The sequence below is a fragment of the Callospermophilus lateralis genome, chromosome 5 (genome assembly GCF_048772815.1).
Source record: "Callospermophilus lateralis isolate mCalLat2 chromosome 5, mCalLat2.hap1, whole genome shotgun sequence".
NCBI classification, from domain to species: Eukaryota; Metazoa; Chordata; class Mammalia; order Rodentia; family Sciuridae; genus Callospermophilus; species Callospermophilus lateralis.
The window spans coordinates 11,395,500-11,409,995 of record NC_135309.1 but is presented as its reverse complement, the minus strand read 5'-3'; the positions used below and the strand labels follow the sequence as shown (position 1 = coordinate 11,409,995).

The 14,496-nt window shown below is 44.8% G+C and overlaps 1 protein-coding gene and 1 pseudogene across 1 annotated transcript; one reads left to right on the top strand and one right to left on the bottom strand.

Annotated features, from left to right (window-relative positions):
* Positions 1-4,355: 4,355 nt before the first annotated feature.
* Positions 4,356-5,318, bottom strand: LOC143641672 (olfactory receptor 2T29-like). Its single transcript, XM_077109375.1, has one exon. It carries the CDS (start codon positions 5,316-5,318, stop codon positions 4,356-4,358), a length of 963 nt encoding a protein of 320 aa, XP_076965490.1.
* Positions 5,319-13,263: 7,945 nt separating this feature from the next.
* On the top strand, positions 13,264-14,219 carry LOC143641733 (olfactory receptor 8I2-like; annotated as a pseudogene).
* The last annotated feature ends 277 nt before the right edge of the window (positions 14,220-14,496 follow it).

Sequence of the window (14,496 nt, the reverse complement as noted above, 5' to 3'; positions counted from 1 at the left end):
AGTTTCATAGGAACAGCTGGTGCATGCTTCAGTAGGGAACTGGTAACAGTGCTGGTAGAGAAATACTCAGCCATCCCTAGAAACCAAAAGCATCCAGGGATCACTGTCTTCACCTTCCCCAGAGCCTCTGAGGTCCTCACATCTTGTTCTTCCTAGTACAGACTGACAATCCAGGGTCTCAGGCCTCTGCCTAACATCACAAAAGTGACCCAAGCGAGGGTTTGTATCCTGCCCCTGGGTACAGCAGAGCACCTTACTGCTCAGTGTCCTTGGAAAACAGTGTCCTCCTCTGTCATGGAGAGCTTGGATCTGGTCCACTCACCATCTATGTGCTTAGAGAAACATGAACATGCTCAGGATACTTGCTTCCAGCATTGCTGCAATCTTGGGAGTCACCTCCATGTGAAGCAAGGATAGCCCTTCTCCCTCTGCAAAGTTGCAGTCTCAGGATGACTAATGTAGCTTCCTACCACCATCTGAAGCATAAGAAGGAATATATAACATTATATGTCCATAAATAATTAGGAATAAAAACTCAAAATTTAAGATGTTACAGTAAATAAATGTATATGAAAGTTTTAAGAAGAAAACATTTTATTTTATTTTATTTTTTCTGAAAAACAGGTGATAGAGAAAGATGAGGAAATGCCGTGAGGACCTAAGAGACCACCTCAACAGCAGAACAGCAAGCCCTGCTCAGCCATGGCCCTGAGCTCCAGGGCCACCTGCCTGGCTGAGGACGCTGTGCCTCACCCAGATGGCCAGGGAGTGTGGCCTGGCTAAGTCACCAGGAAGAGAAGGGTGGCGTCACCCCTGGTTTAGGATGCTAACAGGGGACTGGATGAGACATGTCTGTTCACAGATCCTCTGGGACCTGGAGGACACTGCAGTTAGAGCCAAGGAAGCAGCAGAGCTCTCTGGGGCACAGCTCTGGGTCATCCTCATCCTGTCCTGTCTCCCTCTTTGTTCAACTCCAGGCTTCACCAATGTTAACAGTCCTCTCCACTCTCACCCTGTCTACAACGCCTGACAAGTGACATGTAGGAGGATTTAGTCTGGATTGGTTTATCAAACATACCCTGTGTGTGTGTGTGTGTGTGTGTGTGTGTGTGTGTGTGTGCATGTGTGTGTTGTACAAGAAAAGCATCACCTCCTCAGTGTCCTGGAAGCCTGGAAGGAGTCCTCCTCACAGGTCCACCTCACTCTCTTATGTCCCTGCTTGTGTTCCTTGTTTCCTGTCATTCACTGGCCATCTAGGTCATTATAACTTAGAATTTAATTTTAAAGTATTTGTTTTTATTTCAATTACTGATATGCAAATTATTGAGAAGTCTCAAAGCACAAACTGTTTCATTGAAAATTTAAATGTTTATTGTAATATATTTACCCAGATAAAAAATCATGCTTTAAATGTTAAGAGTGGAGGTGTAGCTCAGGGATTATGGCTCCTGCTGAGCATGCATGAAGCCCTGAGTTCAATAACTAGCATGCAGTAAAATGAAATAAATCCTATCCTGCCTACAAACTACAAGTGCTTCAAATATCTGTTCAGTGTACACTTGTTGTAGCAGCTACAATGAAATAGGGGAAGACAGAAGCAAGATCCTTCAACATCTGTTTTTTAATAGGTCCCTTTCAAAATTTGCAGTGAAATTCTTCTCAATTTTTTTTAAATCTATGTCTGAAACAATGCTTATTATTTACCCTACCATGCAGGTCTTGTGACAGCCTGGATCCACACACACACACTGTTGGCCAGGCTGCCTCCTAAGCTGTACCTACTTGTGACCTGCAGGGCTTCAGCCTGTAGATGGCTTATCCTGCCTCTTTGTCCCCCTGGTTTCCTGTAACTCTGTGGGATGCAGGCCTGGGGTCCCCTTGAGTGTGGGAGAAACTAAGAAACTGGGACTTTTCTCCCTCCTGGAGATGATCCGTGGCAGCTGAAGATCTGGGCACAACAGGGACCCTGTTGGCTCCAGGCTCCAGCATCCAAAGGCATTTTGAGTTCCAGCAGCACTGCAGGACATGGGTACCTGGGTCGCTATGGCATCCTGCCTGTGACTGGGCTACAGTCTCCACACTCAGTAGAGAGTGCACAGCAGATGCAGAGGGAGGAATGGGGTCCTTAGCTGACAGGCTCCCTTCTGCTCCACCAGCCTCACTTAGGTCATGGCCACTTTGCAGCCAACTCTTTGCATGAAGTCTCTTCAGCTTGGAATTTGTGGTGTTGCCTTTTATTAAAAATGATTTAATGTGGTTACTATGTATCAGGTGATTTAAACAGAAATACAGTCCCTTTCTAAAGGTGCACGGTTGTTCTATGCTAAAAAAACATCAATTATAAACAGAGCTGAAATAAAAATGCTTATACAGTAATCACTCTCTCAGTTAGTTTGTTTTGTAAAGTAATTCCATACAGGGAATAGTCATCCAAACATTTTGATATATAGCAATAAGTTGCTTTCTGTTAACTACCAAATCATGCTACAACATCCAGCTCTGCCTAAACCAGCCTGGAGTATGGTATTTTTCCACCTTAGTAAATTTATTAGAGTCACATTTGACTTGCATTTCTTGCTTACTAATATATCTATATGATTTTTCATGCTTCTCCATGTAACGACCACTTTATGGAATGACTATGTTCTTTGCACATTTTTTTTAGTGAAATCTTTTCTTCATAAATATACAGTGATATACTAATGTATTCAAAGTAGTAACTCAATATAATGGGCTACAACACTTAATTTCATTGGTTATTTTTATATTAGTTTCATCAGAATTTCCTGAAGCATTATGTTTAATTTGACAAATTTAATGATTCCTTCCAGTGTGTGTGTGCTGGGAAAATCTTAGTATGTTTTGATGTCTTCTAAAATATCCTCCTTCAAATTTCTAAGAAATGAGGTTGAGTTATTTTTTATTTATTATTATTTTTAGTACATTTACTTCTGAGACAGCAATAATTTATTTGGGGTGCACTCTGCTGGTGGAACAGCATCTGGGGCATGGTGTCAAGTGTAAGTCCGGATCTAAGAAGAAAAATTACTAAGAAGTACATGGGGTTGTGGAAATGGGGGTCCACGCAGGATAGCAGGACAATGTTGAAGTTGGGAAGGATAACCAAGGTGAGCAAGAGGATTACAATGCAGAAAAGAGTCTCTACTAGCTAGGGCCACTCAGAGATTTTAAGCAGGATGGTGTCTACTGGGAAATTTGATGGCCCTCCCTATTGTTTTTTGAATTTGAATTTGAATGTAATCCTAAGCAAGATTTTATGTGTAAACTTTGTAGTAAGTTTTTAATGCCATTTTCTTGGAGGGGACAACCTTTTTCTTTGGCTAAGAGGATGAAATCTCTCTTCTACAAATGTCTGTTATTTCAACCAAAGAGAAGAAGCACACTTCCAGGGCTTACATGCAGTGACCCATCTAATCCAGACAAACCCCACTTGCCTACACTTAACTCCCAGAAAGTCCATTAAAAAAGATGGAATGATTAAGTTATAGTTCCATAATCTAGTCATTTTCCTCCTGAATATCCCTGAATTGGTACAGGAGCTCTGGTGAACATATCACATCCAAACCACATCTCTTAATGTTTCAAGTACTACCTCAGATGCATCTCTGGTAGGGAGCCTGCATGAAACTCTCCTTCCACCCAGAATTGGCATTTCCCCCATAGTCATCCATGTGGTCTTGAATCTTTTTCACATAACAGGATCCTAAAGATTTCAGAGAGCAACAACCACTGGATACCTTCATGGTTGAGTCTTGAGAATGTTCCTCAAGGAAGGCAAAGAAGCAGCTGCACTAAGTAAAATTAGACACAATGATATGACCATGTTATCCTAGATACTATGTCACACTGCCACAAGCAGAAATGTCCTTTTTATAAAAGGAAGGAAAGCCTGTTATTTAACTCTTATATGTGATTTGAAACTTGCAGAGTATTAGCATGAACAAGAATAGTACAACTAACTCCCATGAACCCTAAACTTCGACTCATCTATGGTTTACTGTGTACCCATTAATTGTCTACATATTCTTCACCATCCCTTGCCTCTGTCCACCTATCAATCACCTCATGGCCACTTTATCTAAATATCCACTATGTACTTTGTAATGATATGAATATTTTCTCCTAGAAGGAGAATGTCCTTGTCAACTTAGGTATATAAGGTGGATCCGGGGAGCTGCATGAGGACTCTGAATGCACAAGCAGTGGACTGGGGAGGCTCGCCCCTGAGAGGAGCAAAGGGGTACAGCACTGTGCAGTAGGAACCCAGGAGATGGCACCAGGAGATCTTCATCATCTGATGTGGAGAGAAGGAGAAACCATGGAACTCAAATCCCCTACTTTACTGTTTCCTGAAAGACAGGTCCCACAATCAACCTTTTCCTCAGAGTCCCAGTGACATCCTTGTTCCTGAAACTGTAGATTAAGGGGTTCAGCACAGGGGTGAGAATGGTGTAAAACACAGAAACCACAATGTCCTTCTGAGGGGTGTGGTAGGAGCTGGGGAGCATGTAGGTGTAGACGGCAGCGCCATAGAAGAGTGTGACCACCATCATGTGTGAGGAGCAGGTGGCCAGGGCCTTCCTCCTGCCCTCTGCTGAGTTCATTCTGTGGATGGTGAGGAGGATGCAGGAATAGGATCCTGAAATGACTGTCACAGGGATGAGGAGCATGAGGACACAGCACAGGTACATGAGTGTCTCATAGAGTGAGGTGTCTGAGCAGGAGAGCTTCATCACAGCAGGGACTTCACAGAAGAAGTGCTGGATCTCCCAGGATCTGCAGAATGGGAAGGTCATGGTGACAGGAGTCAGCATGAAGCCATCCACTGATCCCAGGAACCAGCAGCCAGATGCCAGGAAGAGACACACTCTATGGTTAATGAGGACTGGATAGCAAAGTGGATGGCAGATGGCCATGTAGCAGTCATAGGCCATGGATGCCAGAAGGAAAAACTCAGAACCTACTAGTGTCAAGTAGAGGAACATCTGTATCCCACATTCAGGGACTGAGATGGTACTTACACCCAGCACCTGGTCCAGGAGCATCTTGGGCACAGTGATAGAGATGTACATCATGTCCATGAGGGACAGCTGGCTGATGAAGAAGTACATGGGGGTGTGGAGTTTGGCACTGGAGTGTATCAGGATGATCAGGACAGCATTTCCAGACAAGGCCATCAGGAAAACCAGAAAAATGACAATACAAAGCAGAGCTGGGTGTTGAGATTGCCTGAAGAGTCCCACCAGAATGAAATCTGCCCACCCTGTGTGGTTGGTCATCCAGGTGGTGATGTCCATGAGGCTCTACCTTGGCCACCAAGAAAGCTTTGGGTTAATGTTTTACAGAGGGCTGAAGTGACTTTTTAGCTGCCACACACCTGTGCACCAGCCTGATTGTGCCCAACCAGAGGACGTTCCAGAGCCTGTAGATCCTAGGAGTTCTGATGACCTGTAGTAAACAATATTTTTTAAAAAGTATCTAAAAGCTCACCTGTGGGTGAAGTGAGTTGGTAACTTGTAGTGAGGTTGCAACAGTTCAAGTTCATGAACTTCCTAAAGAAAGCAGTTTGTCAATGACAAGTGCATATATTCAGAATCGTTGCTCAAAAAAGTAGGGGACATTTGCAAACAAGGGGAATCACTAATTCCTGAGTTTAAGTTATTCAAGTATGAAATAAATGTTAATATTTCTGGTGTAACAATCTGGTTTTAGCTGGCATTCTAAGACTCTCAGATCTATAAGGTATACTAGAAATGTTTAAAACTTTACTGAGGCATAATTCATGGAATGCACATTTAACATTTGAACCCCCAATGTCTATAGGACCAGGACATGCCGGGAGGTTCTGTGAGTCTGGAATGACTCTGCTGTTCTCTCCAGCACACTGCAGTCTACACACAGGACCAAACCTTTTGAGACCTGAGGAGCACCCATCCATAATAATCCAAGGTCATGGCTGGTTTCCAACCTTGACTCTTGCTACCCCTGACCTCCCCTTCCTTGTCCACTCTGTTTGAGAGATGATTAGAATGACACCTGACACCAGGTGTGGTGAGGATGAAGTGAGGCAAAGAAATGAAAGTTCCCTGAATTGTGACTTTGACAAATGAAGAAACAGGCATGCTGTTGATTGACATCTGCACTACCCACTCTTCAGAATTTGTCCTAGACCTGGCTGTCACTGCTGTTGTTACGAGATACCGTCCTTCATTTCTCCAATTTGGGTAACTATTTATGTCTCCAATATTTGGTTTTCAGGATTACATGAGAAAAGACATGCAAATAAAGCTTACAATCAACTTTAAAGGAAAATATTTGGATTTGACAATTTTTATGTTGCATTATTTATTTTGTATAAAATGAATAAATAAATATAAATATGAACTGTCTGAGATAGTTATTGGTATGACCCTCACTAAGCACAGTTTCCTGGAAAAGCTCTTATGAAAATTCAGCACAGCCAGGGCTCCTCCTGATCCATCTTTCATCTCTGCCATTTGCACTCAATCCCAGGTGCAGAACAAGCATTTGGGGATCACTGCTATTCACCAGAAAGGCTTTGGCTATTTTGCCAACATCATTTGATTTATTTACAGACACAATCAATTTTAATGGACACTGAGAGTCAGAGAGTTAACAGAACCACACGGAGAGGTCTCAGGGCTGCTCACTGTTGCCTGCTTTGTCTTGATGCTCAGCCACCTCTGTGTAGATGCTGAATACAGGTCAAGGGCTTGTTAACCTTGTCTGCACTTCTGGAGGTCGTTTTCAGACTCTACATGGAAAACAGCATCCATAATATTTGAGGCAGGATTTTTATATAGGGACAAAATAAGTAAAAAGGGCAATGAACATAAAATGTGCCCCACCTTTCTTAAGGAAATCAATAGTGGCTTCTTCCACGTTTTCTATTAAAGAGATAAAACCTTTCCAATCTTCTGCTTCTGAAAGCATAACTGTTAAATTTGATTCTCTCTCAGCCTGAGGGTCTGATGTCTCTTCTCTCTAGAAAGACTAACAGTAGATAGAATACAAAGGTATTTTTTTAAAAAAGGAAAGTTGAAGCACATTTTCTCCCTTGTATTATATTCTAAACCAGATGTGATAGTCCACTTTTGACAGCCCCTCCTGGGAGGCACTGAAGCAGTGGACACAATACACGGCTTCTGATGCTGTAGCCCTAGGGTCTAGCATGACTGAGACCCACTGCAGAGGTAGACAGCAGGAGAGGTGCATGCCCAGGGACAGAGATGGTAGGTGGGTAGGGGGTAGTAGGTGGATGACAGACAGTGGAGAAAGACATGATAGACAGATAGACTTCCTGTCCATGAAATCTTAACCTGTTGGCAGATGAAGGCTGAGCTCTTTGGAGAATTTGAGATCTTTCCCATGAACTGAAATCACACCTTCTGTCCCATCAAACTCTGTGGACAAAGTGGAGCAAGGAATGGACACAAACAGCTGCAGTGAAGATAGGGACAGAATTTTCTGAGAGGACAGAGGAGAGAGGGGCAGTGAGGGAGAGGCTCTGCCACTGTTAGGGAGCATAGCACCCCAAGAATATACAGGACCAGGGACCCAGTCTGCTCCACATCCTGGGCCTGTCCCACCTGCTCTCTTACTCTTCTCTAGGCACCTGCGTATGTTTCATGGGAGCAGCCTGATGCACGTTTAACTTGGGGAATTGGTGACAATTTTGGTAGACAAACACAGAGCTACCTTATTAGTCAGCAGCATCCAGGAATTGCTGACCACGCTCCACCTTTCACAGAGCCTCTGAGGTCCTACTCTTCTTATTTCCTTCTAGTACAGACTGACAATCTAGGGTCTCAGGGTCTCTGCCTAAAATCACACAAGTGACTCAAGAAAGGGCCATGTCCCACCCCAGGGTGCAGCAGAGCACCTCCTTCAGTGTCCTTATAAAACACTGTTCTCCCTCTGCCATGAACAGCTTGGGTCTGGTCCACTCACCGTGTGTCATCAGGGAAAAATGAACAGGCTCAGGACACTTGCTTCCAGCATTGCTGTGACCCTAGGAGTCACCTCCATGTGAAGCAAGGACAGCCCTTCTCCCTCTGCAAAGTTGCAGTCTTGGGACAACTAATGCAGCTTCCTATCAACCATCTGAAGCATAAGAAGGAATATATACTCCTATGTCCATAAATAATCCCAAATAAAAATACACTCCTTAAGATGTTGCAGCAAATAAATTCTATATGAAAATTCGAAGATGAGAACACATTTCTATTTGTCAGAAAAACAGGTGATAGAGAAAGATGAGGAAATGCCGTGAGGACCTAACAGAGCACCTCAACAGCAGGTCAGCAAGCCCAGCACAGTCATGGCCCTGAGCTCCAGGGCCACCTGCCTGGCTGAACTCATCTCAGAGCCTCACCCAGATGGCCAGGGAGTGTGGCCTGTCTAAGTCACCAGGAAGAGGAGGGTGGCGTCACCCCTGGTTTAGGATGCTCACAGGGGACTGGATGAGACATGTCTGTTCACAGATCCTCTTGGGCCTGGAGGACACTGCAGTTAGAGCTAAAGAAGCAGCAGAGCTCTCTGGGGCACAGCTCTGGGTCATCCTCATCCTGTCCTGTCTCCCTCTTTGTTCAACTCCAGGCTTCACCAATGTTGACAATCCTTTCCACTCTCACCCTGTCTACAACGCCTGACCAGTGACATGTAGGAGGAGTTAGTCTGGATTGGTTTATCAAACATACACTGTGTGTGTGTGTGTGTGTGTGTGTGTATGTGTGTGTCTATGTGTGTGTGTGTACTCACGTGACCATGAAGTGGATTCTGTGAGACACTATTATTATAGGGATAAAACCTGAAGGTCAGAGTTCAACTAATGCATCAAAACTATCACTCTGGTCAATGCTGTGGGAAACTAGACAGAGGATCCACCCCACATCTTTCCTCCACTCTCTCACCTCCCTGCATGTGCTCCTTGTTTCCTGTCATTCATGGCCATTCAGGTTGCTCTAGTTTAGAATTTAATTTTAATCTTTTTGTTTTTATTTTTATTACTGACATGCAAATTATTGAAAAGTCTCAGAGCACAAACTGGTTCAATGAGAATCTAAATTTTAAAATTTAAATTTGTCCTTTTAAAAATTTAAAATTGTCCTGTAAATGTTAAATCCCTAGAGTGGAGGTGTAGCTCAGTGGTAGAGCTCCTGCCTAGCATGCCTGAAGTCCTGAGTTCAATGCAATAAAATGAGATGAAGTCCTATCCTGCCTAAAAAGTGCAAGTGTTTCAAACATCTGTTGAGTGTACATCATGTCGTATCAGCTTGGATAAAATAGGAAGACAGAAGCAGGCCTACCATCCTGGAATTTGTAACCAATTCCCTCTCAACTTTGCTTCTGTGTACATTCTGGAGCCATGCTGATCATTTCCCCTGAGCTGGAGGTTTTGTGATGGCCTTGCTCTACCACACTGTCTGTTGGTCTGGCTGTCTCCTGTAGCCACCTGACCTGCAGGGCATCAGCCTGCAGATGACTTGTCCTGCCTCCATGGTCTCCTGGTTTCCTGTAAAGCTGTGAGGTGCAGCCTTGTGGGCTGTTGCAATGTGAGTGGAATAAACAAGCTGGGTGTTTTCTCTGGATATGGTTCCAGGCAGCTGCAGCATCTGGAGGTGACAGGGACCTGTGGGCTCTGGGCTCCTGCACCCAGAAGGCAGGTTGCAGTTCTGGCAGCACTGCAAGATGTGGGTATTTCCAGTCAATCAGCAAGATAGACATCTAGCAAGGGCTTCTCATAAAAACAGAGACACAAAACTGGGGTGCTCAGTTCCCTTTCTGCCAAGGAAATATTTTTCCTTCCTTCCCATTCCTGACATGGTTTCCCTGTGTGGGTGTGTGTGAGGTGACCTGTGCTTGGTGTTAAGTCCTCTTGAGCAATGAAGGCGTGTCATTACTGGACTTCCCCCCTCTGCCTGTCCTTAGAGTCTGGATGAGGTGTGAACAGCTGCCCTTGCTCTCTTTGGCCTTCATAACATACAACACCCTCCCTGTCCCTTTGCTTCAATATGTCCTCACAGTGAGGTGAGTCTTCAGGAGGCAGCTCATAATTGTGCTTGATGGTTTCATAAATTCAGCCTCTCTGTTCATGTTGGAGAAGTATTACACAAATGTCTGTCCTAAGACAAATTCTAGCACATAATGTTTTTTAGTGTCCTACAAGTCCAGTTCTGTCTGCCCACTGATTGGTCTGAAGTCAATGGGGGAGAGTTGTGGTCACCTGTCCTCTTTCAGTTCTTAGTAATGTTGAATACAGAGAGTGGTTGTGGGGATCAGAGACAGGGCTGTGGCCTTGGTGCTCCGGTTCTGCTATGAATAGGAAATGTCTTCTCTGGACTTTGGGTAAATTGGGGAAGAAAGGGCTCATAGCAGCAGATGAGCTTCTACCTTGCAATGGTATTCAATAACCATCACAAGCATATTCAAGCATATTTCATAGTGGGGTTCTGGTGGGTGTCTGCAGGGTTCCTGACTGTCCTATGCAGGAGGTTGCACACTCACACAGCTGGAAATGCTAGAGTGAGCTCCTGCAGAACCACGTCTAAAGCCGAGTGTGTGAAGGGTAACTTCTACCAGGTTGCACTCAGGCTGCTCACTCCTTTTTTCTCCACTGAGCACAGACTGCACATAGAGAAAGAGGCCCTGTTCTGCTCTGGAGGTTCAGGCCCACAGAGGGTGAAGATAGCAAGTAGGAAACTGACACTAACCAGACCACTTGGAGCAGGGATTTGGTGCGCACACCTGGAATCAAGGGCTTATGTTAAATTTCTGCATTTAGTAGAAAACAGTTTCCCTGGTTCTTAGCAGACTTGTTTTATAAAAGATCCCTCATGATTGCTTTTGTGTGTTCTAACTCCAATATGTTCGTTGTGCTCAACTTAACGTCAATGTGTTTGAGGCTATTAAATAATTCTAGGACTTCTCCACAGCAGGTAACTCTGGAGAAAAGTTTGCATGCACATATTTAATCATATCAGATGTTAGGATAAAGTTAAAATTCCCAACTTTAACCAACTTTCCAAAATAAATAAGAATTCCCTATTGAAAATGTTGCTGAGATGAGCAGCTGTCAGAGCTTTGTCATAGGGCCTGCCTGAAAGAGCCAAGCCTTGAGTCAGGAGTGTCAACCATGTGAGTGTGGACTTGGGAGGAGTGAGAATAGGTCTGCAGAAGGAGATGACCTGTGGCCACTCCCCAGCACCTTCCTGCTGCTGTGTCACAGCAAGTGTCCTGTCCTGTCTGAAAAATAAGGCTCGAGGGACAGCATCCCCAAGAGGGGTCAGGAGCCAGAATGTCACTATGGTACCCCGGTACACGTCTGTGCCGAGAAAAGATGTGTGGGCTCTCTCTCTTCCAGCAAGGCGGTCCACAGAACAGGATAGAGGAGAGTGTGCCTGCAGAGTCACTAATCAAGACCTCTGAGACCAAGGAGGAGTCAGGTCTGATTTTATTGAGCAGTTACCATGTATATATATTCAGGCAGCAGCTAGACAGATTATAGGCAGCAATCAGTGCAATTTTTGCTAACTGTCCTTGAAGCCACTAATCAAGGAGTGGGCTATGGAGCAAGCACAGGGACTGCAACACATGGCCTCATGCCCAGGGCTGTGCCTACAGGGGTAAGTGGCCTGCTGCTCATGTGCCTAGCACAAGGGGAGTGGTCTGCCACCCAAAAGCCCTTAACATATGCCATGTATGCAGTATTCCATGCACTTGTCCCCACAAAGAGCAACTGTTTGAAAATGTGTTTGAACTTTAGATTTCTTAGTACATGCTTTGATCTTCTCTTTTTTCTAAAATATATCCATGTTCATTAAATATATTGTACTGAAGTAAGTGCAGTGTATAATATTTTGTGAATTATATTGCATATTTCATATTTCAAACTGAATTAATGAAGTACATATGTAAGACTTTCCTTATAGAAATTTGACACTAAATTTTTTTACTAAATAATTTTAAGGGTTTTATTGGTGCATTATAGTTATACATGATATGGGTTTTATTTTGAAATAAAATAAAAGAGCATGAAACTAAATTGCCACCTTTCAGCCTCCTGTACTTCCCCTTCCCCTCCCCTTTCCTATTCCCTGAACTCCTTCCTGTTGTAATGGCCTTCTTTCTATTTATTTGTTGTTTTTTAAATTAGCACTGGGCAGATAAACATAAGGGCGGCCTTCCCTGGGGGTTTACACATGTGCACAGAATAGTTTGAAGAACCTCATCTCTCAGCTCCTCCTCTCCCCATCCCTGCTCACCACCCCAACCCTTCCACTCCACTGTCTTCCCTTCTTGAGGTCCACTCTTTCCCCCATTCCTTATTTTGTTCTAACCCACATAAGAGAGAAAACATTCCACCCTTGGATTTCTTACTCTGTCTTATTTCACTCAGCATGAAGTTCTCCATCTCCATCCCTTTGTTCCACCTCCATCCATCTACAGTAAATAACATCATTTCATTCTTCTTGGTGGCTGAGCAAACTCAGCCATATTAGTCCACATTTTCTAGCTCCATTCATGTCTTCACAGGCTCCTGGGCTGGTCCCCTATCTTGGCTCTTGGGAGTTGTGTTGTAAACGTGGATGGATGTGGCTGTGTCACTATACTAGGCCAATTTTAGTTCTTTTGGATGAATACAAAAGAGTGGGACAGCAGTGTCATTTCAGGGTTCCATTCCTAGTTTTTTATTATAGCTAGTGTTTTCCAAAGTATTATTCCAAAGGATTATAAAACCTAGGAGGGCTGGGGAAATCTATGGGCAGGAGCACCATGAGGATGGAAGGGGTTAAAAAGACCCATCTCTCCATTCACTGAAACACCCCAAGTGGTGACCTGGGTCAATGCATGAAATAAGTACATGAGACCTCTTATCTGAAGCCCCCACAATGAATGGGAGGAAAAATTGTCAGACATCTGCCTCCTCTGTTATCCTCTCCTCTCTGCTTTACCTTCCCTCCCCTCCTCTCCTCTCTTCCATGAGACACTGTTTTCCTGCAGTGTAATCAGAGCAGTTGACTTGGGGCACTGGCTGCAGAGTGATTCATCAAAATACAATTTCCTGGATTATGATTCTTATATAAGCTGTTTCTAAGATGTGTTTCCATTGAGAGAAGATGAACCTCTCTAGACAAAGGACCTCCCTGGACATATTCCCAGCTGACCTCCTCTTAGCTATCTGTGGCCACTGCATCTGAACACAACTTCAGAGAGGGAGAAATGTCCAATAAGACCAGAGTGACTCACTTCATCTTCAGGGGCTTCTCAGACATCCAAGAATGGAGGCCAGTCGTCATTGTCTCTTTCCTGTTGGTCTATGCCTTTGGCCTCCTAGGGAACATGTCCATCATCACAGCTGTGCTCAGAGACAGCCGCCTCCACACACCCATGTACATCTTCCTGAAGAATTTGTGTTTTCTGGACCTGAGCTACACCTTGGTCACCATCCCCAGGCACTGGCTCCCACCCTACAGGGCCCTGGGGTCATTTCCTACCTCGAGTGTGTGGCTCAGCTTATGTTTTTCATGCTTACTTCAGCTGAGTGCTTTCTGCTCATGGCCATGTCTTATGACCAGTGCGTGACCATCTACAGGCCCCTGCTCTATGGGACCATCATGAGAACTGGCGGTGCTGGGCACTGGCGATCCTGTCTTGGGTGGGTGGGGGTGGGCGGGGCCCTCTACTCTGCCTTCCACATAGTCAATACCTTTCCCTGCCCTTCTGTTGGCCCAACGGAGTGGAGCATTTCTTCTGTGACATTCCCGCTCTCATGAGGCTCTCCTGTGCTGACTTCCACCGCAGGCAAGAGGTGGGCTTTGCCTCATCTTGAGCTCATTCACCCTCACCGTCCTCTCCTACATCCGCATCCTCTCCACCCTCCTACGGATTCCCTCGGGGGACGGTCGCTGGAAGGCCTTGTCCACCTGCTTCTCCTGCCTGACCACCCTCCTTCTGTTTTACGGCTGTGGAAGCTTCACCTATCTGAGGTCTGCCTCTCAGGACTCCCCCACCCAGGGTCGTCTGGCACCATCTTTTACTCCATCCTCACCCCTTCCTTGAACCCCATCATCTACTCTCTGAGGAACGGAGACATGAAGGTCGAGCTGCAAAGGCTGAGCTGCCAGCGGAGTCTGAGCTCTGGGTGCTGCACAGCTGGCCTTGGTCCTGGGGTCTGATGCCCAGGGGGTGCAGACAACCTCTTCCATCCCCTGCCCTCCCGCTGAGTCTCACCTGTGGATGGACGTCCCCACCCATCACCTGCTGCTTCTCCTCCCTCCCCAGAAGGTCTTTCACTTCAGTGGTTTTACATACAGTTCCACCACAGAAACATACAAATCTTGATTTCTTCATATTGTACCATAAAAATCATTTTAAAATAATTCTTCTATTTAGTATATGCGTAAGAATTCTTTTTTTTTTTCTGTGAGTTTTTCTGGAATGGTATTCTCAAAT